The sequence below is a fragment of the Hordeum vulgare genome, chromosome 5H (genome assembly GCF_904849725.1).
Source record: "Hordeum vulgare subsp. vulgare chromosome 5H, MorexV3_pseudomolecules_assembly, whole genome shotgun sequence".
In the NCBI taxonomy this organism is placed as follows: Eukaryota; Viridiplantae; Streptophyta; class Magnoliopsida; order Poales; family Poaceae; genus Hordeum; species Hordeum vulgare.
The window spans coordinates 312,938,405-312,965,042 of record NC_058522.1 but is presented as its reverse complement, the minus strand read 5'-3'; the positions used below and the strand labels follow the sequence as shown (position 1 = coordinate 312,965,042).

Here is a 26,638-nt window from a genome sequence, read left to right as displayed (position 1 = left end):
GTGTGCACGACGTACGTACGAGTAAGACGTGTCCTGTGCCTGTGTGGCAGTAGCAGGAGCCGTACTTTGACAAAAGGAAAGAAAAGAAGACGGTATTTTTCCGCCTTTGCTGGACTGCACGCCAACGCGGACGACGCATCCTCTTTGTCAGGCCTCGCGCAACTGCACAATGAATTGGTGGTGTACGTTTGCCGCCACAAGCCGCCTCTTCTGATACTACCATAAATCATGTGAAAATTATGGGTGGGTGCATCCATCCTTCCCATGCATGGGTTGGCGGGTCGTCAAGAAAATTTATTCAGATTCCCGGCATTTTTTCTATTTATTTATTCAGACAAACGAAATTCCATGCTGCCTCGATGAGAGTTAACCGTGTCTGGACCATATATCGTTGCTTGTGCCAAGAGACAAGCAGGCAGGCAGGAATGTGTTTGGTTTGGTGGTTTACCATGATTCCCATCTGCTTTGCTTTGCTGCCTCGTTTCGTTTACAGTCATTAATCAAGAGTGAAAAGGTTTTTCAGGTTTTTTAGCTTACCAGATTCCAAACCTCCCCCATCTACAATGCTTGCTTGCTTGCAAGTCACCTGAAATTGCAACTGTCAAAAGGCGCATCCTCATATACACACATGGTTTTCTTTTCCTTTCTCGCAACGGAGTTGAGAATGGCCATCCTACTGAATGAATGAGATGGAAAATAATAAGCTGACTAGTCAAACCTGCAGCTTCTATCAACAAGATGGCCAGGAGATCCGCATCTGCATTTTGACTTTGACCGCGTGAGTAAACAAAAGAGTGAGTTCCCGTTTTTACCCATATATAAAAAATACTAATTACCCTATTTAGCATGATTTCATCTGTTTTATACCATTTAGTAAAAGTTTTGTCACAATTTACTCTGTTTAAAATTTTGCAAGCATTCTAATGGAAGGTCCCAATTGTGAGATTCAGCTACCATGCCACATTGATGGGTTTTTTCTGCCTATTTTTTTCCATGCTGAACCGACCCTTGTAGCTTCTCCCGGCCCGGGCGGCCTGATATGATCGCACCAGAGCAGGTCATTCGTGTCACCAGCCAATGCATGAGTCAGGAAAATTTCAGAATATACAAATTGCTATGATAATAATGGTCAAAGTCATGTAAAATAGGGTACGAATGTAGTGACGAAGCTGTTTCAAGGCCTAGGAATGAAGAAAAAAAATGTACAAATGTTAAAATGTTGGGCGGGTCACGGCCCATTTGGCCTTGCCGAAGCTCCGTCGGTGTACGAATGAGAGGATCATAGTCTCGCCATCAACTGAGCAAGTCTGATGAGGTCATACTATTTTGCCAAAGTAGAAAGAACAACTCAGTACAATCCGATGGTGTCACGTACATACATGCACACGCCCACGTTGACGTCAACAAGCTTGAGGAAGTCGACAGATTTCATGTGCTTGTATCTTGCCTTGATGTCGCGCCCATACAACCCTATTCGAGGAGGTATCAAAACGCGCCGCCACTGTCGTTGCCGCTGCTTGACAATTTCTAACCCTAGGTTCGAGCAAGACTTATGGGTGCTTGCGGTCGGAAACCTGGATGGACGATGCAATCGATTGGGGCAAGTGTAGCGCGTGGCTGATTCATGCATTGTACGTTGAACGCGACACGAGTGACCTTCATCTGGTCGGGCCTGGTCATAACGCTCGCAAAGTTTTAAATAGGGTAAATCATGGCGAAACTTCTGCTGAATGGGGTAAAACGTATGAAATCTCACTAAATGGGGTAGCAAAACAAGGTAAATCATGGCAAAACTTGTGCTAAATAGGGTAAAACAGATGAAATCTCACTAAATAGGGTAACTAGTGTCAAAAATGTCAAAATGGGGAGGTATAAAAGGGTATATACTCTAAACAAAAATAGTCCGCATGTTGGTTTACAAAAGGGTCACAATCATATTATAACATCACCCCTAAAAATATATTATAATAACCTTAGATAAAAGTAGAATTAGAAAAATACAGCTTCACACTCTTTTTTGGGGGGGGGGGGGGGGGTTCTGTGAACTATATCGCTGCAGAGGCGCAAGCAATAAAACCCTCTTTTTTCAAACAAAAAAGTTGCCATATAGATTTGGATATAATAACATCACGATAATTACATTACTTTTACCATCAGACACTATTTGCTCTCAGAATGTTCTAATATTACAAAGAACAAGGCCCCCATACTCTATTCGGTTCTTAAAGGCCACCTTGTCTGTTAGCCTGTTCTCGCTCGCTTTCTGGACATCATAGTCATCGGCACAATAGTTTGACCTCTCTTTGCTGATTACTCTGCTGAAACTCCTTAGATATTGACGAACATCACAATTGTTGACAGCTTTTGCTGGCTCATGAGTGAAAGAGAAACATGAATTTTTGCTTCGTGGTGTGTCAAGGCCATCAAAATCATCACTAGAATTGTTTCTAGTTCCCAAACCGGGGGACTTGGCATGACTAAAGGTAACACTGTCAGACACATCAGATCCAGTGATGCTCATTGAGCACTGGGTTTGGTTGTCAGATTCCTGGGAGGAGAAAAACAAGGAATTGTTAATCTGCGATTGAGGTTATTCAAATCATCGGCATAAACCTTGGTCTGCTAAAATGCCTTGTGAAAATTTTAGCATTGGTATATCATATGAATCTGTAAAGATTCAAAGTTCAAATGTAGATAATCCTATGAATAAGAACACGGCTGAATGGATGACAAACACAGAGAATGATGAACCTATCAGATTCTAGTTTATGAAAATAAAGCATACTGTACTTGAGTTTTCAAGATCACCACCGTTGAGGTACACTTGGTTGGTTCTCGTGGAACCTCTAAGCTATAAGAATGAGCAGATTCACATGGTGCACTTCTACAGTTTCATTTCAAACGCATCTTCACAATTTACATTTTTTCTCTCTATCTCTCAACATTTTCTGAATCGGTTAATAGATATTCTGCACCAACACCCCAGAAGCAGATGATCAGAGCAGTTAGCACATTGCGATTTGTAGACCATGTAACACAGGAATAAAATTATACCCCCTCCGTCCCAAAATAAGTGACTCAAAAGTGACTCTACCTTGTACTAAAGTTAGTACAAAACTGAGTTATTTTTGAGTCACTTATTTTGGGACGGAGGGAGTAAAACAATACCCAGTCTGTACTTGACAATCTTAACAGAGTGTACTACCACTAGTCATTGTAAGAGAAGAAATTTGATAGTCAAACTTGAAAAATTAAGACTCCAAGTGTGGTATATTGATTGACTGACCTCATTATAATTATGTCGATCGGTTGGAAAGTGAGATTCTAAAGAGCTCGATCCCCCTTTGAGGAGAAATCTACTGTTGCTCTTTCGTGGGACAGTCCCACCTGAATTTTGATGAGGTTCCTCGAGTGAGGAGAAGTCAGTGCTATCTAATGTTGAAATTGAAACACACTCCTCGAAGTAACTGATTGCCTCTTCAGCCAAATGCCTTGACACTCTCAATCGCTCTATACTACTCTGAAACCGCAATACAGAGATAAAGGTCAGTTAAAACTTAAAAGGGGGAAAATAAACAGCCCAAAATCATATGTTATCAGCACATACCAAGAAGGCAAGAACTAGATAGCACTAGTAGCTGTAGTTATAAAATGGAGGATTAGCAACTGAATTACCTTTCTCCTTGGTCTCCTTTTATGCGTTTCAGACAAACTTGGAACAGTCACTATGTCCTTTAGCATTCTACTCAGTTCTTGTTCGCGCTGCTCTTCAACAGCCAAATCTGCCCGCAGCTTTCGAGCACGCTCATGTGACTGCAAACAAGTAATAAAAGGTTATATTTGTCGACGGCATAGAACTGAAGACCTAGCACAATACGCATAATATTTTCCAAACCTGTTTCAGTTTTGATGTGTACTCAGTGATGTCAGGAGCCAACTCAACAGAATCTGGATCAAACTCAAGAGGGATTTCCATCCCCTCCCATTGCAGTTTGGTCGCATTGTGTCTTTCAACTGAAACCAGCTGATCTGGATCAAACTCAAGAGGAATTTCCACAACATCTCTCCGTTTGAACTCTGGATCATAATCACTTATCTCCGAGACAAACTCAGCAGAATCCGGATCAAACTCAGGAGGAATTTCCAGAACTTGTTCCACTGGAGCTGTTGAATGGTTCCTTTGTGAGATGGCCTATTGATGAATCATGAAACAGTATCAATAGCACTGTGAACAACTTAGAAGAAGAATATCAAACATAGTCTAAAATTACGCATTTAGTCAATAAATATCTGCATGTGAACTCCATGTCATGTTCCCCTACTGAGACTTAGTTCTCTCTATAGAGTACGCAATGGCTTTATCCACAAAATGCATGATCCAATTTGATCATATCCTATTTCTATCTAATCTCTCCGATATGCCAGATAATGTGCTAACTTCCTGTATATAACCTTAAAACTAGAACGTTGACAATTCTTTCATGCTCTGACGCTTGTGACGGGCACTCGGCACCTACCATTGGTACTCTTTTTTCCCAAAAAGGAGGTTAACCCACGGCCTCTATATCATTGTGATGCCCAGAGCCATTCTTATTACCCCCTCCGTCCCAAAATAAGTGTCTTAAACTTAGTACTCCCTCTGTCCCAAAATAACCGTCTCAACTTTGTACTAGCTCTAGTACAAAATTGTACTAAGCTCAAGACACTTATTTTGGGACGGAGGGAGTACAACTTTGTACCAGAGCTAGTACAAAGTTGAGACAGTTATTTTGGGACGGAGGGAATACTAATTAATCAGAGTACAAAACAATGGCGACTACGGCCGAACCATTACAAGGATATGGACTAAACACCTACGACGAAGTCAACTTCTTCCAGCAACGCCTTCAAGAAGGAATAAGCGCCCCGGTACTCTGGTAGAGTAAGGACACAGTATGCTTACTAACCAGCATAGACCAGCCAATGTGCGAGTGAAGTTTGGGAACCAAGGCATTGTTGAAGATGTCATGTACAAAAAGGGTTCAATCTAAGGTCCACGGTAGAAAGGCAACTTACATTGACAGATACGTATGATGAACTTGGAACTGAATTACGACTCTTCCAAGACTGCGTTTTGCTGGACAAATCCACGGTTTCCACATCTGTCTGTTGAATTTAACAAGAGCAGAATCCTTTATTAGTAACACGAATCGCCAAGCTAACAATGCATAAATATTCTAGACTCATCCGGACAGATAATACAGCAATCTTTTCTTTTCCAAAATGTAATGTATAGTACTAGTACGAGTAGTAGATTACATTGCCTGGTAGACAGAAGCAGAAAGTACTACTACTCGGCCTAATCTTTTCTTTTCCAATTATATTTTTTCGCAAATTTATAGAGCAGCCAGAAAAGGTGCGGGATTTTCCAAACGAAAGTAAAGCTGTAAACTTTATCAGAGATGAAAATTTCCCAGCTCAAAGCAGAAAGTCACCAACCACGGAGCCACGGCACGGCCGTGCCTCACCGACCACCGACCGCGCCCGCGAAGCCCTGCCTCCACCACCGCCATCAGTACCTGCCGATGACGGCGCCGAGGTGGCAGCGCGCCGACGCTGCGGCGGCGCGACGGACACCGACCGCGCCCTCCCTGAGCCGCGACCCTTGCTCTCCTTCCTCCCTCTATCCCCAGATTCCTCCGGCGGCGGAGGTGGAGAGGAGGCCCTCCTCCCGCGGTCGAAGAGCGGGTTGGTGCGGGTAGTGCCGACGTAATCCCCGAGGAGAAGGTCGCGGCGGGGCGCAGGGGTGACGCTGCGGGAGCGGCGGGGGCAGTGGGGCGGAGGCTGCACGGGGCGGTCAGCTGAGCCGTGGAGGTTGCGGCGGGTGGTGGATTTGAACGCCGACGACGCCATCCCTGTCTGCCTGTCTGCCGGCGCCTGGCCTGGCTTGGCTTGACTTGCTGCTGGATTTTGGTTTTGGTGCGGAGGAGTCGAAGCTGGGAGGGAAACGACCGTGCGAGTGAGGAAATGTGGAAAACGCCGAAGTTTTCGCCTCGTGCGGTGTGCGTGGTGAGCGGGTATAGCATAGCAGGCTATCACCAGTTTACTTTTACTCTCCGCGACCTAAAATGCTACTCGTACTCTCTTTGTTTCTAAGACCCTGTTTGAAACCACAAAGTATGATAATCTGGATTATAAAGATAGATTATATATTCTGGGTTATAAAAATAATTTAACAAACATGTTTGGAGGCCAGATTATATGAACTGTAATCCAGATTTTACATTGCATAATGACGTGTCTGTCCTCTGTTTTTTTTAAAGATGAGGGTGACGATGGTAGGAATGTAATTATCTCCAACTTACAAGGATAATGGGTCATTAGCAATCCATAATCTGATTTTAACTGGTATAGAGTAGATTATGAGTTTTTAATAATCTATCCATTTAATTTTTATAATCTACACCATAAGTTGTCCTGCTTGGAGGCAGAATAGATTATAAAAACTGGATTATATAATCTAGGTGGTTACAAACAGGGCCTAAATATAAATTTTTAAAAGATTTTATTAGAAGACTATATACAGACATATAGACATATTTTAAAATATAGATTCAATTATTTTGTTCTGCATATAGTCTTCTACAGAAACCTTTAAAAAGATTTATATTTAGGAACGGAGGGAGTAGATCAACTTTAATTATTATCCAAATGATAAGTGTCACTGGGGAAATATATGGTACTCCCATTCTTAGGATACTCCTGGATGCTCCAAGTTCAAAAATATATTTTAAATGTATCGTCGTTTTTGTTGGAAATATGCCCTAGAGGCAATAATAAATTAGTTATTATTATATTTCTTAGTTCATGATAATCATTTATTATCCATGCTATAATTGTATTGATTGGAAACACAATACTTGTGTGGATACATAGACAAAACACTGTCCCTAGTAAGCCTCTAGTTGACTAGCTCGTTGATCAAAGATGGTCAAGGTTTCCTGGCCATAGGCAAGTGTTGTCACTTGATAACGGGATCACATCATTAGGAGAATCATGTGATGGACTAGACCCAAACTAATAGACGTAGCATGTTGATCGTGTCATTTTGTTGCTACTGTTTTCTGCGTGTCAAGTATTTGTTCCTATGACCATGAGATCATATAACTCACGGACACCGGAGGAATTCTTTGTGTGTATCAAACGTCGCAACGTAACTGGGTGACTATAAAGATGCTCTACAGGTATCTCCGAAGGTGTTCGTTGAGTTAGTATAGATCGAGACTGGGATTTGTCACTCCGTGTGACGGAGAGGTATCTCGGGGCCCACTCGGTAATACAACATCACACACAAGCCTTGCAAGCAATGTAACTTAATGTAAGTTGCGGGATCTTGTATTACGGAACGAGTAAAGAGACTTGCCGGTAAACGAGATTGAAATAGGTATGCAGATACTGACGATCGAATCTCGGGCAAGTAACATACCGAAGGACAAAGGGAATGACATACGGGATTATATGAATCCTTGGCACTGAGGTTCAAACGATAAGATCTTCGTAGAATATGTAGGATCCAATATGGGCATCCAGGTCCCACTATTGGATATTGACCGAGGAGTCTCTCGGGTCATGTCTACATAGTTCTCGAACCCGCAGGGTCTGCACACTTAAGATTCGACGTTGTTTTATGCGTATTTGAGTTATATGGTTGGTTACCGAATGTTGTTCGGAGTCCCGGATGAGATCACGGACGTCACGAGGGTTTACGGAATGGTCCGGAAACGAAGATTGATATATAGGATGACCTCATTTGGTTACCGGAAGTTTTTCGTGCATTACCGGAAAAGTTTCGGGCTCATCGGTAGTGTACCGGGAGTGCCGGGAGGGGTGTCGGGGACCATCGGGAGGGGTGTCACGCCCCAAGGGGTCTCATGGGCTATGGGAAGAGATAAACCAGCCCCTAGTGGGCTGGAATAAGTTCCCACTAAGGCCCATAAGGTTTGAGAAGGAAAAAACACAAGGTGGAAAGAGTTTCCAAGTGGGAAGGTGGAATCCTACTCCAAGTAGGATTGGAGTAGGACTCCTCCACCTCCAATTTCGGCCAAACCTTTAGGTTTTGAGGATGCCTCCTCCCCTCCCTCCCACCTATATATACGGAGGTTTTAGGGCTGATTTGAGACGACTTTTCCACGGCAGCCCGACCACATACCTCCACGGTTTTTCCTCTAGATCGCGTTTCTGCGGAGCTCGGGCGGAGCCTTGCTGAGACAAGGTCATCACCAACCTCCGGAGCGCCGTCACGCTGCCGGAGAACTCTTCTACCTCTACGTCTCTCTTGCTGGATCAAGAAGGCCGAGATCATCGTCGAGCTGTACGTGTGCTGAACGCGGAGGTGCCGTCCGTTCGGTACTAGATCGTGGGACTGATCGCGGGATTGTTCGCGGGGCGGATCGAGGGACGTGAGGACGTTCCACTACATCAACCGCGTTCTCTAACGCTTCTGCTGTACGGTCTACAAGGATACGTAGATCACTCATCCCCTCTCGTAGATGGACATCACCATGATAGGTCTTCGTGCGCGTAGGAAAATTTTTGTTTCCCATGCGATGTTCCCCAACAGTGGCATCATGAGCTAGGTTCATGCGTAGATGTCTTCTCGAGTAGAACACAAAATTTTTTGTGGGCGGTGATGTGCGTTTTGCTGCCCTCCTTAGTCTTTTCTTGATTCCGCGGTATTGTTGGATTGAAGCGGCTTGGACCGACATTACTCGTACGCTTACGAGAGACTGGTTTCATCGCTACGAGTAACCCCGTTGCTCAAAGATGACTGGCAAGTGTCGGTTTCTCAACCTTAGTTGAATCGGATTTGACCGAGGAGGTCCTTGGATGAGGTTAAATAGCAACTCATATATCTCCGTTGTGGTGTTTGCGTAAGTAAGATGCGATCCTACTAGATACCCATGGTCACCACGTAAAACATGCAACAACAAAATTAGAGGACGTCTAACTTGTTTTTGCAGGGTATGCTTGTGATGTGATATGGCCAACGATGTGATGTGATATATTGGATGTATGAGATGATCATGTTGTAATAGATAATATCGACTTGCACGTCGATGGTACGGCAACCGGCAGGAGCCATAGGGTTGTTTTTATAACTAACGTTTGTGCTTGCAGATGCGTTTACTATTTTGCTAGGACGTAGCTTTAGTAGTAATAGCATGAGTAGCACGACAACCCCGATGGCGACACGTTGATGGAGATCATGGTGTGACGCCGGTGACAAGAAGATCGTGCCGGTGCTTTGGTGATGGAGATCAAGAAGCACGTGATGATGGTCATATCATGTCACTTATAAATTGCATGTGATGTTAATCCTTTTATGCACCTTATTTTGCTTAGAACGACGGTAGCATTATGAGGTGATCTCTCACTAAAATTTCAAGACGAAATTGTGTTCTCCCCGACTGTGCACCGTTGCTACAGTTCGTCGTTTCGAGACACCACGTGATGATCGGGTGTGATAGACTCAACGTTCACATACAACGGGTGCAAAACAGTTGCGCACACGGAACACTCGGGTTAAGCTTGACGAGCCTAGCATGTGCAGACATGGCCTCGGAACACATGAGACCGAAAGGTCGATCATGAATCATATAGTTGATATGATTAGCATAGGGATGCTTACCACTGAAACTATACTCAACTCACGTGATGATCGGACTTGGGATAGTGTAAGTGGATCATGAACCACTCAAATGACTAGAGAGATGTACCTTTTGAGTGGGAGTTCTTAAGTTATATGATTAATTGAACTAATTGTCATGAACATAGTCTAATGGTCTTTGCGAATTACGATGTAGCTTGCGCTATAGCTCTACTGTTTTTTATATGTTCCTAGAGAAAATTTAGTTGAAAGTTGATAGTAGCAAACTTTGAAGAGGATTGTCCTCGTTGCTGCGCAGAAGGCTTATGTCCTTAATGCACCACTCGGTGTGCTGCACCTCGAGCATCGTCTGTGGATGCTATGAACATCCGACATACACGTTTCTGATGACTACACGATAGTTCAGTGCAAAATACTTAATGGCTTAGAAGCAAGGCGCCGAAAACGTTGTAAAACATCACGAAACATAAGTGATGTTCTAAAGAGATGAAATTGTGATTTCATGCTTGTGCCCTTGTTAAGAGGTACGAGACCTCCAACAAGATTCTTTGTCCACGAAGTAAAGGAGAAAAGCTCAATCATTGAGCGTGTGCTCAGATTGTCTGAGTACGACAATCACTTGAATCAAGTGGGAGTTAATCTTCCAGATGAGATAGTGATGGTTCTCCAAAGTCACTGCCACCAAGCTATGAGAGCTTCGTGATGAACTATAACATATCAAGGATAGATACAATGATCCTTGAGCGATTCGCGATGTTTGACACTGCGAAAGTAGAAATCAAGAAGGAGCATCAATAGTTGATGGTTTGTAAAACCACTAAGTTTCAAGAAAGGCAAGGGCTAGAAGGGATACTTCGCGAAACGGCAAAACAGTTGCTGCACTAATGAAGAGACCCAAGATTAAACCCAAACCCGAGACTAAGTGCTTCTGTAATGAGGGGAACAGTCACTGAGGCGGAGCAACTCTAGATACTTGGTAGATAAGAAAGCCGGCAAAAGTTGAAAGAAGTATATTTTATATACATGATGTTGATGTGTACTTTACTAGTACTCCTAGTAGCATGAGGGTATTGGATACCGGTTCGGTTGCTAAGTGATTAGTAACACGAAATGAAAGCTACGGCATAAACGGAGACTAGCTAAAGGCGAGGTGACGATACGTGTTGGAAGTGTTTCCAAGGTTGATATGATCAAACGTCGCACGCTCCCTCTACCATCGGGATTGGTGTTAAACCTAACTAATTGTTATTTGGTGCTTGCGTTAAGCATGAACATGATTAGATCGTGTTTATTGCAGTACGATTATTCATTTAAAGAGAATAATGGTTACTCTATTTTCTTGAATAATCACCTTCAATGGTTTATTGAATCTCGATCGTAGTGTTACACATGTTCATGATATTGGTGCCAAAAGATACGAGTTGATGATGATAGTACCACTTACTTGTGGCACTGCCGCTTGAGTCATGTTAGTATAAATTGCATGAAGAGGCTCCATGCTGATGGATCTTTGTACTCACCTGATTTCGAATCACTAGTGACATGCGAATCATACCACATGAGCAAGGCCTTGTTTTCATTGAGATGAAATAAGATAGTAACTTGTTGGAAGTGATACATTTTGATGTATGCAGTCCAATGGGTGCTGAGGCACGCAGTGGATATCATTATGTTCTTACTTCACTGACGATTTGAGTAGATACAGGAGTATTTACTTAATGAATCACAAGTCTAAAATGTTGAAAAGTTCAATTCCGTTTCAGAGTGAAGTTCGTCGTAACAAGAGGATAAACTGTCTACGATATGATCATGGAAATGAATATCTGAGTTACGAGTTTTGGTACACAGTTAAGACAATGTGGAAATTGTTTCGCAGTTCATGCCACCTGGAACATCATAGTGTGATGATGTGTCTGAACGTCATAGCCACGCACTATTTGGTATGGTGCATACTATGATGTCTCTTATCGAATTACCACTATCGTTTATGGGTTATGCATTAGAGACAACCGCACTCACTTTAAATAGGGCACCACGTATTTCCGTTGAGATGACACAGTATAGACTGAGGTTTGGAGAAAACTAAACTGTCGTTTCTTGAAATTTTGGGGTTTCGACACTTATGTGAAAAAGTTTCAGTCTGATAAGCTCGAACCCAAAGCGGATAAATGCATCTTCATAGGATATCCAAAACAGTTGGGTACATCTCCTATCTCAGATCCGAAAGCAAAGTGTTTGTTTCTAGAAACGGATCCTTTCTCGAGGAAAGGTTTCTCTCAAAAGAATTGAGTGGGAGGGTAGTAGAACTTGATGAGGTTATTGAACCATCACTTCAACCAGTGTGTAGCAGGGCGCAGGAAGTTGTTCATGTGGCGCCTACACCAATTGAAGTGGAAGCTGATGATGATGATCATTCAGCTTCGAATCAAGTTACTACAAACCTCGTAGGTCGACAAGGTCGCGTACTGCTGCAGAGTAGTACGGTAACCCTGTCTTGGAGGTCATGTTGTTGAGCAACAGTGAACCTACGAGTTATGGAGAAAGCGATGGTGGGCCCAGATTCCGACAAATGGCTGGAAGCCATGAAATCCGAGAGAGGATCCATGTGTGAAAACAAAGTGTAGACTTTGGTAGAACTACTTGATGGTCATAGGACTATTGAGTAAAAATGGATCTTTAAAAGAAGACTGACGATGATGGTGATAAGTCACTATTAAGAAAAGCTCGACTTGTCGCAAAGATGTTTTCGATAAGATCAAACAGTTGACTATGATGAGACTTTCTCACTCGTAGCGATGCTAAAAGTCTGTTAGAATTATGTTAGTTGTTGATGCATTATTTATGAAATATTGCACGTAGGATGTCAAAACATTGTTTTCTCGACGGTTTCCTTGAGCAAACATTGTATGTGATACAACCAGAAGGTTTTGTCGATCCTAAAGATACTAGCAAGTATGCAAGCTCCAGTGATCCTTCAATGGACTGGTGCAAGCATCTCGGAGTTGGAATATACACTTTGATGAGATGATCAAAGATTTTGGGTTTGTACAAGGTTTATGAGAAACTTGTATTTCCAAAGAAGTGAGTGGGAGCACTATAGAATTTCTGATAGGTATATGTGGTTGACATATTGTGGATCAAAAGTAATGTAGAATTTCTGTAAAGCATACAAGGTTGTTTGAAAGAAGTTTTCAAAGGAGTACCTGGATTACGCTACTTGAACGTTGAGCATCAAAGATCTATGGAGATAGATCGAAAGCGCTTAATAGAAGTTTCAACAAGATGCATGCCTTGACAAGTTTTTGAAAGAGTTCAAAATAGACCAGCAAAGAAGGAGTTCTTGGTTGCGTTGTGAGGTGTGAATTTGAGTAAGACTCAAAACCCGACCACGGCAGAATAAAGAGAATAGACGAAGGTCGTCTTCTATGCCTTAGCCATAGAATCTAAAGTATGCCATGCTGTGTACCGCACCTGAAGTGTGCCTTGACTCAAAGTATGTTGAGAGGTACAGAGAGTGATCCATGATTGAATCACTAGCAACGGTCGAAATTTATCCTTAGTAACTAATGGACTAAGGAATTTTTCTCGATTATGGAGGTGGTTAAAGAGTTTGTCGTAAAGGGTTATGTCAATGCAAGCTTTGACACTAATCCGGATAACTATGAGTAGTGAAACGGATTCGTATAGTAGAGTAGATATTTGGAGCATTTCCGAATAGCACGTAGTAGCAGCATCTATAAGATGACATAAAGATTTGTAAAGAACGCACGAATCTGAAAGTTTCAGAACCGTTCACTAAAACCTCTCTCACGAGCAAGACATGATCAGACCCCATAACTATATGGGTGTTGGATTCGTTGGAATCACATAGTGATGTGAACTAGATTATTGACTCTAGTGCAAGTGGGAGACTGTTGGAAATATGCCCTAGAGGCAATAATAAATTAGTTATTATTATATTTCTTAGTTCATGATAATCGTTTATTATCCATGCTATAATTGTATTGATTGGAAACACAATACTTGTGTGGATACATAGACAAAACACTGTCCCTAGTAAGCCTCTAGTTGACTAGCTCGTTGATCAAAGATGGTCAAGGTTTCCTGGCCATAGGCAAGTGTTGTCACTTGATAACGGGATCACATCATTAGGAGAATCATGTGATGGACTAGACCCAAACTAATAGACGTAGCATGTTGATCGTGTCATTTTGTTGCTACTGTTTTCTGCGTGTCAAGTATTTGTTCCTATTACCATGAGATCATATAACTCACGGACACCGGAGGAATGCTTTGTGTGTATCAAACGTCGCAACGTAACTGGGTGACTATAAAGATGCTCTACAGGTATCTCCGAAGGTGTTCGTTGAGTTAGTATAGATCGAGACTGGGATTTGTCACTCCGTGTGACGGAGAGGTATCTCGGGGCCCACTCGGTAATACAACATCACACACAAGCCTTGCAAGCAATGTAACTTAATGTAAGTTGCGGGATCTTGTATTACAGAACGAGTAAAGAGACTTGCCGGTAAACGAGATTGAAATAGGTATGCGGATACTGACGATCGAATCTCGGGCAAGTAACATACCGAAGGACAAAGGGAATGACATACGGGATTATATGAATCCTTGGCACTGAGGTTCAAACGATAAGATCTTTGTAGAATATGTAGGATCCAATATGGGCATCCAGGTCCCGCTATTGGATATTGACCGAGGAGTCTCTCGGGTCATGTCTACATAGTTCTCGAACCCGCAGGGTCTGCACACTTAAGATTCGACGTTGTTTTATGCGTATTTGAGTTATATGGTTGGTTACCGAATGTTGTTCGGAGTCCCGGATGAGATCACGGACGTCACGAGGGTTTCCGGAATGGTCCGGAAACGAAGATTGATATATAGGATGACCTCATTTGGTTACCGGAAGGTTTTCGTGCATTACCGGAAAAGTTTCGGGCTCATCGGTAGTGTACCGGGAGTGCCGGGAGGGGTGTCGGGGACCACCGGGAGGGGTGTCACGCCCCAAGGGGTCTCATGGGCTACGGGAAGAGAGAAACCAGCCCCTAGTGGGCTGAAATAAGTTCCCACTAAGGCCCATAAGGTTTGAGAAGGAAAAACACAAGGTGGAAAGAGTTTCCAAGTGGGAAGGTGGAATCCTACTCCAAGTAGGATTGGAGTAGGACTCCTCCACCTCCAATTTCGGCCAAACCTTTAGGTTTTGAGGATGCCTCGTCCCCTCCCTCCCACCTATATATATGGAGGTTTTAGGGCTGATTTGAGACGACTTTTCCACGGCAGCCCGACCACATACCTCCACGGTTTTTCCTCTAGATCGCGTTTCTGCGGAGCTCGGGCGGAGCCCTGCTGAGACAAGGTCATCACCAACCTCCGGAGCGCCGTCACGCTGCCGGAGAACTCTTCTACCTCTATGTCTCTCTTGCTGGATCAAGAAGGCCGAGATCATCGTCGAGTTGTACGTGTGCTGAACGCGGAGGTGCCGTCCGTTCGGTACTAGATCGTGGGACTGATCGCGGGATTGTTCGCGGGGCGGATCGAGGGACGTGAGGACGTTCCACTACATCAACCGCGTTCTCTAATGCTTCTGCTGTACGGTCTACAAGGGTACGTAGATCACTCATCCCCTCTCGTAGATGGACATCACCATGATAGGTCTTCGTGCGCGTAGGAAATTTTTTGTTTCCCATGCGATGTTCCCCAATAGTTTTCTCACGAGATGCCATGAGGTGGCTAATCAAGGTCAGAGCAAGGCTCTCGTGGAAGATCCGGAACGGGATATGGTAGTAGCACGCGGTGGTTACCCAGGTTCGGAGCTCTTCGGAAAGATAATACTCCTACTCCTACATGTCTGTATATGAGGTGTATGTGCAATACAAGGTTGCTTCTGGAGCTGTATGGGAGAGGATAGCCATGTGCTTCTTGCCTCATACGTGAGAGAGTGAATGGGAGGGAGTCCAACCCGTGAGAGGGCATATGGAGAGCCTCTTATATAGACATGAAATGGGTGGCTTGAAATGTAAGCTGCATTGGGTAGCTTACATGTCAAGCTGCTTGGGATGTAAACTATAGTGAGTAGCTTACATGCCAAGCTGAACGTAGCTTGAGAGTTAGGCTATGTTTGTCCCCTGGGGCACTTTATAAACCAGCGCCCGGGGGACAACTTACACTGTAGATGGAGTTGCATGACGCCGGCCTTCTCGACCGCGCGTGTCTGATGGGACGTCGTAGTTGACTCCAACGCAGCCAGCGGGCTGACACAACTGGCTGGTCGGAGCAGTCGGTCGAGGATGGGAATCGGAGCAGCCGGCCTAGGCGGGCACGCACCCCGTCTGACTCGCATTCTTTAGGGTACCCGAGTATCATCCCCCCGACAGTAGCCTCCGGGGGACTGATGCGTCTCCGTCGTACCTACTTTTCCAAACTCTTTTGCCCTTGTTTTGGACTCTAATTTGCATGATTTGAATGGAACTAACCCGGACTGACGTTGTTTTCAGCAGAATTGCCATGGTGTTGTTTTTGCGCAGAAATAAAAGTTCTCGGAATGACCTGAAAATTTACGAGGATTTTTTGTGGAATATATAAAAAATACTACCTCAAGAATCAACGGGAGGAGTGGAGCAAGGAGCCCACAAGCCCATGAGGCGCGGGCCCCCCTTGTCGCACCTAGCAGGCTTGTGGGGCCCTCAGGGCTCCGCCGCCTCCAACTCAGGCTCTATTTAGTCCCTTTCGTCCGGAAAAAAAATCAAGGAGAACAATTCATCACGTTTTACGATATGTAGGCGCCGCCTGTTGGGGAACGTCGCATGGGAAACAAAAAGTTTCCTACGCGCACGAAGACCTATCATGGTGATGTCCATCTACGAGAGGGGATGAGTGATCTACGTACCCTAGTAGATCGCACAGCAGAAGCGTTAGTGAACGCGGTTGATGTAGTGGAACGTCCTCACGTCCCTCGATCCGCCCCGCGAACAATCCCGCGATCAGTCCCACGATCTAGTACCGAACGGACGGCACCTCCGCGTTCAGCACACGTACAGCTCGACGATGATCTCGGCCTTCTTGATCCAGCAAGAGAGACGGAGAGGTAGAAGAGTTCTCCGGCAGCGTGACGGCGCTCCGGAGGTTGGTGATGACCTTGTCTCAGCAGGGCTCCGCCCGAGCTCCGCAGAAACGCGATCTAGAGGAAAACCCGTGGAGGTATGTGCTCGGGCTGCCGTGGAAAAATCATCTCAAATAAGCCCTAAAACCTCTGTATATATAGGTGGGAGGGAGGGGGCCTTGCCTTGGGGTCCAAGGACCCTCAAGGGGGTCGGCCGAGCCAAGGGGGAGGACTCTCCCCCCCCAAACCGAGTTGGACTAGGTTTGGTGGGAGGGAGTCCCCCTTCCTTCCCACCTCCTCCTTTTTTTTTCTTTCTCTCTTGATTTTCTTATCCTTGGCGCATAGGGCACTTGTGGGCTGTCCCACCAGCCCACTAAGGGCTGGTGTGTCTCCCCCAAGGCCTATGGTTCCCCGGGGTGGGTTGCCCCCCCCGGTGAACTCCCGGAACCCATTCGTCATTCCCGGTAACTCCGAAAACCTTCCAGTAATCAAATGAGGTCATCCTATATATCAATCTTCGTTTCCGGACCATTCCGGAAACCCTCGTGACGTTCGTGATCTCATCCGGGACTCCGAACAACATTCGGTAACCAACCATATAACTCAAATACGCATAAAACAACGTCGAACCTTAAGTGTGCAGACCCTGCGGGTTCGAGAACTATGTAGACATGACCCGAGAGACTCCTCGGTCAATATCCAATAGCGGGACCTGGATGCCCATATTGGATCCTACATATTCTACGAAGATCTTATCGTTTGAACCTTAGTGCCAAGGATTCATATAATCCCGTATGTCATTCCCTTTGTCCTTCGGTATGTTACTTGCCCGAGATTCGATCGTCAGTATCCGCATACCTATTTCAATCTCGTTTACCGGCAAGTCTCTTTACTCGTTCTGTAATACAAGATCCCGCAACTTACACTAAGTCACATTGCTTGCAAGGCTTGTGTGTGATGTTGTATTACCGAGTGGGCCCCGAGATACCTCTCCGTCACACGGAGTGACAAATCCCAGTCTCGATCCATACTAACTCAACGAACACCTTCGGAGATACCTGTAGAGCATCTTTATAGTCACCCAGTTACGTTGCGACGTTTGATACACACAAAGCATTCCTCCGGTTTCCGTGAGTTATATGATCTCATGGTCATAGGAACAAATACTTGACACGCAGAAAACAGTAGCAACAAAATGACACGATCAACATGCTACGTCTATTAGTTTGGGTCTAGTCCATCACATGATTCTCCTAATGATGTGATCCCGTTATAAAGTGACAACACTTGCCTATGGCCAGGAAACCTTGACCATCTTTGATCAACGAGCTAGTCAGCTAGAGGCTTACTAGGGACAGTGTTTTGTCTATGTATCCACACAAGTATTGTGTTTCCAATCAATAAAATTATAGCATGGATAATAAACGATTATCATGAACTAAGAAATATAATAATAACTAATTCATTATTGCCTCTAGGGCATATTTCCAACAGTCTCCCACTTGCACTAGAGTCAATAATCTAGTTCACATCACCATGTGATCCCAACGAATCCAACACCCATATAGTTATGGGGTCTGATCACGTCTTGCTCGTGAGAGAGGTTTTAGTCAACGGTTCTGAAACTTTCAGATCCGTGCGTTCTTTACAAATCTTTATGTCATCTTATAGATGCTGCTACTACATCTATTCGGAAATGCTCCAAATATCTACTCTACTATATGAATCCGTTTCACTACTCATAGTTATTCAGATTAGTGTCAAAGCTTGCATCGACGTAACCCTTTACGATGAACTCTTTAACCACCTCCATATCGAGAAAAATTCCTTAGTCCATTTGTTACTAAGGATAAATTTTGACCGCTGCTAGTGATTCAATCATGGATCACTCTCTGTACCTCTCAACAGACCTTGAGTCAAGGCACACATCAGGTGCGGTACACAGCATGGCATACTTTAGATTCTACGGCTAAGGCATAGAAGACGACCTTCGTCTATTCTCTTTATTCTGCCGTGGTTGGGTTTTGAGTGTTACTCAAATTCACACCTTACAACGCAACCAAGAACTCCTTCTTTACTGATCTATTTTGAACTCCTTCAAAAACTTGTCAAGGCATGCATCTTGTTGAAACTTCTATTAAGCGCTTTCGATCTATCTCCATAGATCTTTGATGCTCAACGTTCAAGTACCGCAATCTAGGTATTCCTTTGAAAAACTCCTTTCAAACAACCTTGTATGCTTTACAAAAATTCTACATTACTTCTGATCCACAATATGTCAACCACATACACTTATCAGAAATTCTATAGTGCTCCCACTCACTTCTTTGGAAATACAAGTTTCTCATAAACCTTGTACAAACCCAAAATCTTTGATCATCTCATCAAAGTATATATATTCCAACTCCGAGATGCTTGCACCAGTCCATTGAAGGATCGCTGGAGCTTGCATACTTGCTAGTATCTTTAGGATCGACAAAACCTCGTGGTTGTATCACATACAATGTTTGCTCAAGGAAACCGTCGAGGAAACAATGTTTTGACATCCTACGTGCAATATTTCATAAATAATGCATCAACAACTAACATAATTCTAACAGACCTTTAGCATCGCTACGAGTGAGAAAGTCTCATCATAGTCAACTGTTTGATCTTGTCGAAAACATCTTTGCGACAAGTCGAGCTTTTCTTAATAGTGACTTATCACCATCATCGTCTGTTTTACTTTAAAGATCCATCTTTACTCAATAGTCCTATGACCATCAAGTAATTCTTCCAAAGTCTAAACTTTGTTTTCATCCATGGATCCTCTCTCGGATTTCATGGCTTCCAGCCATTTGTCGGAATCTGTGCCCACCATCGCTTTCTCCATAACTCGTAGGTTCACTGTTGCTCAACAACATGACCTCCAAGACAGGGTTACCGTACTACTCTGCAGCAGTACGCGACCTTGTCGACCTACGAGGTTTGTAGTAACTTGATTCGAAGCTCAATGATCACCATCATCAGCTTCCACTTCAATTGGTGTAGGCGCCACAGGAACAACTTCCTGCACCCTGCTACACACTGGTTGAAGTGATGGTTCAATAACCTCATCAAGTTCTACTACCCTCCCACTCAATTCTTTCGAGAGAAACCTTTCCTCGAGAAAGGATCCGTTTCTAGAAACAAACACTTTGCTTTCGGATCTGAGATAGGAGATGTACCCAACTGTTTTGGATACCCTATGAAGAAGCATTTATCCGCTTTGGGTTCGAGCTTATCAGACTGAAACTTTTTCACATAAGTGTCGAAACCCCAAACTTTCAAGAAACGACAGTTTAGATTTCTCTAAACCTCAGTCTATACTGTGTCATCTCAACGGAAATACGCGGTGCCCTATTTAAAGTGAGTGCGGTTGTCTCTAATGCATAACCCATAAACGATAGTGGTAATTCGATAAGAGACATCATAGTATGCACCATACCAAATAGTGCGTGGCTATGACGTTCAGACACATCATCACACTATGATGTTCCAGGTGGCACGAACTGCGAAACAATTTCCACATCGTCTTAAGTGCGTACCAAAACTCGTAACTCAGATATTCATTTCTATGATCATATCGTAGACAGTTTATCCTCTTGTTACGACGAACTTCACTCTGAAACGGATTTGAACTTTTCAATATTTCAGACTTGTGATTCATCAAGTAAATACTCCTGTATCTACTCAAGTCGTCAGTGAAGTAAGAACATAATGATATCCACTGCGTGCCTCGGCACTTATTGGACTGCATACATCAAAATGTATTACTTCCAACAAGTTACTATCTTGTTTCATCTCAATGAAAACAAGGCCTTGCTCATGTGGTATGATTTGCATGTCACTTGTGATTCGAAATCAGGTGAGTAAAGATCCATCAGTATGGAGCCTCTTCATGCAATTTATACTAACATGACTCAAGCGGCAGTGCCACAAGTAAGTGGTACTATCATCATTAACTCGTATCTTTTGGCACCAATGTGTAACACTACAATCGAGATTCAATAAACCATTGAAGGTGTTTATTCAAGCAAATAGAGTAACCATTATTCTCTTTGAATGAATAATCGTATTGCAATAAACACATTCCAATCATGTTCATGCTTAACGCAAGCACAAAATAACAATTTATTTAGGTTCAACACCAATCCCGATGGTAGAGGGAGCGTGTGACGTTTGATCATATCAACCTTGGAAACACTTCCAACACATATCGTCACCTCGCCTTTAGCTAGTCTCCGTTTATCCCGTAGCTTTCATTTCGTGTTACTAATCACTTAGCAACCGAACCGGTATCCAATACCCTCGTGCTACTAGGAGTACTAGTAAAGTACACATCAACATCATGTATATCAAATACACTTCTTTCGACTTTTGCCAGCCTTCTTATCTACCAAGTATCTAGAGTTGCTCCGCCTCAGTGACTGTTCCCCTCATTACAGAAGCACTTAGTCTCGGGTTTGGGTTTAATCTTGGGTCTCTTCATTAGTGCAGCAACTGTTTTGCCGTTTCACGAAGTATCCCTTCTAGCCCTTGCCTTTCTTGAACTTAGTGGTTTTACAAACCATCAACCATTGATGCTCCTTCTTGATTTCTACTTTCGCAGTGTCAGACATCGCGAATTTCTCAAGGACCATTGTATTGATCCTTGATATGTTATAGTTCATCACGAAGCTCTCACAGCTTGGTGGCAGTGACTTTGGAGAAGTATCACTATCTCATATGGAAGATTAACTCCCACTTGATTCAAGTGATTGTCGTACTCAGACAATCTGAGCACATGCTCAACGATTGAGCTTTTCTCCTTTACTTTGTGGACAAAGAATCTTGTTGGAGGTCTCGTACCTCTTTACAAGGGCACAAGCATGAAATCATAATTTCATCTCTTTAGAACATCACTTATGTTCCGTGACGTTTTTAAAACGTTTTCGGCGCCTTGCTTCTAAGCCATTTAAGTATTTTGCACTGAACTATCGTGTATTTATCAGAAACGTGTATGTCGGATGTTCACAGCATCCACAGACGACGCTCGAGGTGCAGCACACCGAGTGGTGCATTAAGGACATAAGCCTTCTGCGCAGCAACGAGGACAATCCTCGGTTTTACAGACTTAGTCTGCAAAGTTTGCTACTATCAACTTTCAACTAAATTTTCTCTAGGAACATATAAAAACAGTAGAGCTATAGCGCAAGCTACATCGTAATTCACAAAGACCATTAGACTATGTTCATGACAATTAGTTCAATTAATCATATTACTTAAGAACTCCCACTCAAAAAGTACATCTCTCTAGTCATTTGAGTGGTACATGATCCAAATCCACTATCTCAAGTCCGATCATCACGTGAGTCGAGAATAGTTTCAGTGGTAAGCATATCTATGCTAATCATATCAACTATACGATTCATGCTCGACCTTTCGGTCTCATGTGTTTCGAGGCCATGTCTGCACATGCTAGGCTCGTCAAGCTTAACCCGAGTGTTCCGCGTGCGCAACTGTTTTGCACTCGTTGTATGTGAACGTTGAGTCTATCACACCCGATCATCACGTGGTGTCTCGAAACGACGAACTGTAGCAATGGTGCACAGTCGGGGAGAACACAATTTCGTCTTGAAATTTTAGTGAGAGATCACCTCATAATGCTACCGTCGTTCTAAGCAAAATAAGGTGCATAAAAGGATTAACATCACATGCAATTCATAAGTGACATGATATGGCCATCATTACGTGCTTCTTGATCTTCATCACCAAAGCACCGGCACGATCTTCTTGTCACCGGTGCCACACCATGATCATCCATCAACATGTTGCCATCGGGGTTGTCGTGCTACTCATGCTATTACTACCAAAGCTACATCCTAGCAAAATAGTAAACGCATCTGCAAGCACAAACGTTAGTATAAAGACAACCCTATGGCTCCTGTCGGTTGCCGTACCATCGACGTGCAAGTCGATATTTCTATTACAACATGATCATCTCATACATCCAATATATCACATCACATCGTTGGCCATATCACATCACAAGCATACCCTGCAAAAACAAGTTAGACGTCCTCTAATTTTGTTGTTGCATGTTTTACGTGGTGACCAAGGGCATCTAGTAGGATCGCATCTTACTTACGCAAACACCACAACGGAGATATATGAGTTGCTATTTAACCTCATCCAAGGACCTCCTCGGTGAAATCCGATTCAACTAAAGTTGGAGAAACCGTCACTTGCCAGTCATCTTTGAGCAAAGGGGGTTACTCGTAACGATGAAACCAGTCTCTCGTAAGCGTACGAGTAATGTCGGTCCAAGCCGCTTCAATCCAACAATACCGCGGAATCAAGAAAAGACTAAGGAGGGCAGCAAAACGCACATCACCGCCCACAAAAACTTTTGTGTTCTACTCGAGAAGACATCTACGCATGAACCTAGCTCTGATACCACTGTTGGGGAACGTCGCATGGGAAACAAAAAATTTCCTACGCGCACGAAGACCTATCATGGTGATGTCCATCTACGAGAGGGGATGAGTGATCTACGTACCCTTGTAGATCGCACAGCAGAAGCGTTAGTGAACGCGGTTGATGTAGTGGAATGTCCTCACGTCCCTCGATCCGCCCCGCGAACAATCCCGCGATCAGTCCCACGATCTAGTACCGAACGGACGGCACCTCCGTGTTCAGCACACGTACAACTCGACGATGATCTCGGCCTTCTTGATCCAGCAAGAGAGACGGAGAGGTAGAAGAGTTCTCCTGCAGCGTGACGGCGCTCCGGAGGTTGGTGATGACCTTGTCTCAGCAGGGCTCCGCCCGAGCTCCGCAGAAACGCGATCTAGAGGAAAAACCGTGGAGGTATGTGGTCGGGCTGCCGTGGAAAAGTCGTCTCAAATCAGCCCTAAAACCTCCGTATATATAGGTGGGAGGGAGGGGGCCTTGCCTTGGGGTCCAAGGACCCTCAAGGGGGTCGGCCGAGCCAAGGGGGAGGACTCTCCCCCCCCAAACCGAGTTGGACTAGGTTTGGTGGGAGGGAGTCCCCCTTCCTTCCCACCTCCTCCTTTTTTTTTCTTTCTCTCTTGATTTTCTTATCCTTGGCGCATAGGGCACTTGTGGGCTGTCCCACCAGCCCACTAAGGGCTGGTGTGTCTCCCCCAAGGCCTATGGTTCCCCGGGGTGGGTTGCCCCCCCCGGTGAACTCCCGGAACCCATTCGTCATTCCCGGTAACTCCGAAAACCTTCCGGTAATCAAATGAGGTCATCCTATATATCAATCTTCGTTTCCGGACCATTCCGGAAACCCTCGTGACGTCTGTGATCTCATCCGGGACTCCGAACAACATTCGGTAACCAACCATATAACTCAAATACGCATAAAACAACGTCGAACCTTAAGTGTGCAGACCCTGCGGGTTCGAGAACTATGTAGACATGACCCGAGAGACTCCTCGGTCAATATCCAATAGCGGGACCTGGATGCCCATATTGGATCCTACATATTCTACGAAGATCTTATCGTTTGATCCTTAGTGCCAAGGATTCATATAATCCCGTATGTCATTCCCTTTGTCCTTCGGTATGTTACTTGCCCGAGATTCGATCGTCAGTATCCGCATACCTATTTCAATCTCGTTTACCGGCAAGTCTCTTTACTCGTTCCGTAATACAAGATCCCGCAACTTACACTAAGTCACATTGCTTGCAAGGCTTGTGTGTGATGTTGTATTACCGAGTGGGCCCCGAGATACCTCTCCATCACACGGAGTGACAAATCCCAGTCTCGATCCATACTAACTCAACGAACACCTTCGGAGATACCTGTAGAGCATCTTTATAGTCACCCAGTTACGTTGCGACGTTTGATACACACAAAGCATTCCTCCGGTGTCCGTGAGTTATATGATCTCATGGTCATAGGAACAAATACTTGACACGCAGAAAACAGTAGCAACAAAATGACACGATCAACATGCTACGTCTATTAGTTTGGGTCTAGTCCATCACATGATTCTCCTAATGATGTGATCCCGTTATCAAGTGACAACACTTGCCTATGGCCAGGAAACCTTGACCATCTTTGATCAACGAGCTAGTCAACTAGAGGCTTACTAGGGACAGTGTTTTGTCTATGTATCCACACAAGTACTGTGTTTCCAATCAATACAATTATAGCATGGATAATAAACGATTATCATGAACTAAGAAATATAATAATAACTAATTTATTATTGCCTCTAGGGCATATTTCCAACACCTCCACCACCTGTTCTTCGTGTGAGGGCAGATCTAGAGTCCGTTCTGGGCTCTGGAGAGGGGAGATCGTCGCCATCGTCATCACCAACCTTCCTTCATCGCCAATTCCATGATGCTCTTCACCGTTCGTGAGTAATCTCATCGTAGGCTTGCTGGACGGTGATGGGTTGGATGAGATTTATCATGTAATCGAGTTAGTTTTGATGGGGATTGATCCCTAGTATCCACTATGTTCTGAGATTGATGTTGGTACTACTTTGCCATGCTTAATGCTTGTCACTAGGGCCCGAGTGCCATGATTTCATATCTGAACCTATTATGTTCTTGTCAATATATGTGTGTTCTTGATCCTATCTTGCAAGTTGTAGTCACCTACTATGTGTTATGACCCCGCAACCTCGGAGTGACAATAGCCAGAACCACTCCCGGAGATGACCATAGTATAAGGAGTTCATGTGTTCACCAAGTGCTAGTGCTTTGCTCCGGTTCTCTATTAAAAGGAGAACCTTAATATCCCGTAGTTTCCATTAGGACCCCGCTGCCACAGGAGGGATGGACAATAGATGTCATGCAAGTTCTTTTCCTTAAGCACGTATGACTATATACGGAATACATGCCTACATTACATTGACGAACTGGAGCTAGTTACATATCTCTCCATGTTATAACTGTTGCATGATGAATGTCATCCGGCATAATTATCCATCACTAGTCCAATGCCTACGAGTTTTTCCTACTGGTCCTTGCTACGTTACTTTGCTGCTACTGCTGTCACCGCTGCTACTGTTACCGCCACTGCTGTCATTGCTGTCACTACTGCTACTATTACCGCTACTGCTGTCACTACTGCTACTGTTACCGCTGCTGCTATCACTGCTGCTAATGTTACTGCTACTGTTGTCACTATTGCTACTGTTACCGTTGCTACTGTTGCTATCACACTACTTTGCTACTGATACTTTGCTGCAAATACTAAGTCCTTCAGGTGCGGTTGAATTGACAACTCAACTGCTAATACTCGAGAATATTCTTTGGCTTCCCCTTGTGTCGAATCAACAAATTTGGGTTGAATACTCTACCCTCGAAAACTGTTGCGACCCCCTATACTTGTGGGTTATCAAGACTATTTTCTGGCGCCGTTGCCCGGGAGGCATAGCTCTATTCTCCGAGTCACTTGGGATTTACGTCTGTTGATCACTATGACGAATCCGAGAGATAAAAAAACTAAAGTCTTGCCCTCAACTACGAGGACGGATAAGGAACTGCCATCTAGCTCTGCACTTGATTCACCTTCAGTTATGAGTAAGTTTGCGACACCACCTCCTGCTAGAAATTTTGATATGTCGCATGTGCTTGATGATGCTACTTCTACTATCCATGATGCTTGTGATGATGCTTTGCTTGATACTGCTTTGCCACTAGGTGCATTCCTTGATGCACAAATTGCTAGAGTTTCTGTTGAATGTGATGATACTTCTGAAACTGCTGAGATTATTGAAGTAGAACCTGCTATTTCACCTCTTAGAACTAGCTCTCCTAGATATGAATTGCCTGATATACATGAGGGTTATGTTATGGAGGGAGAGATAGCTGAGGACTTTCTTGCTTGT

The 26,638-nt window shown here is 44.1% G+C and overlaps 1 protein-coding gene across 1 annotated transcript; it reads right to left on the bottom strand.

Moving 5' to 3' along the window:
* Window positions 1–2,029: 2,029 nt before the first annotated feature.
* Window positions 2,030–6,022, bottom strand: LOC123397908. The gene is made up of 6 exons (XM_045092428.1): window positions 5,479–6,022; window positions 5,056–5,145; window positions 3,896–4,192; window positions 3,676–3,813; window positions 3,287–3,520; window positions 2,030–2,548 (listed from the first exon to the last, which is right to left on the bottom strand). The coding sequence occupies exons 1-6, from the start codon at window positions 5,890–5,892 to the stop codon at window positions 2,171–2,173; spliced, it is 1,551 nt and encodes a 516-aa protein (XP_044948363.1). The 5' UTR covers window positions 5,893–6,022; the 3' UTR covers window positions 2,030–2,170.
* Between the last annotated feature and the right edge of the window lie 20,616 nt (window positions 6,023–26,638).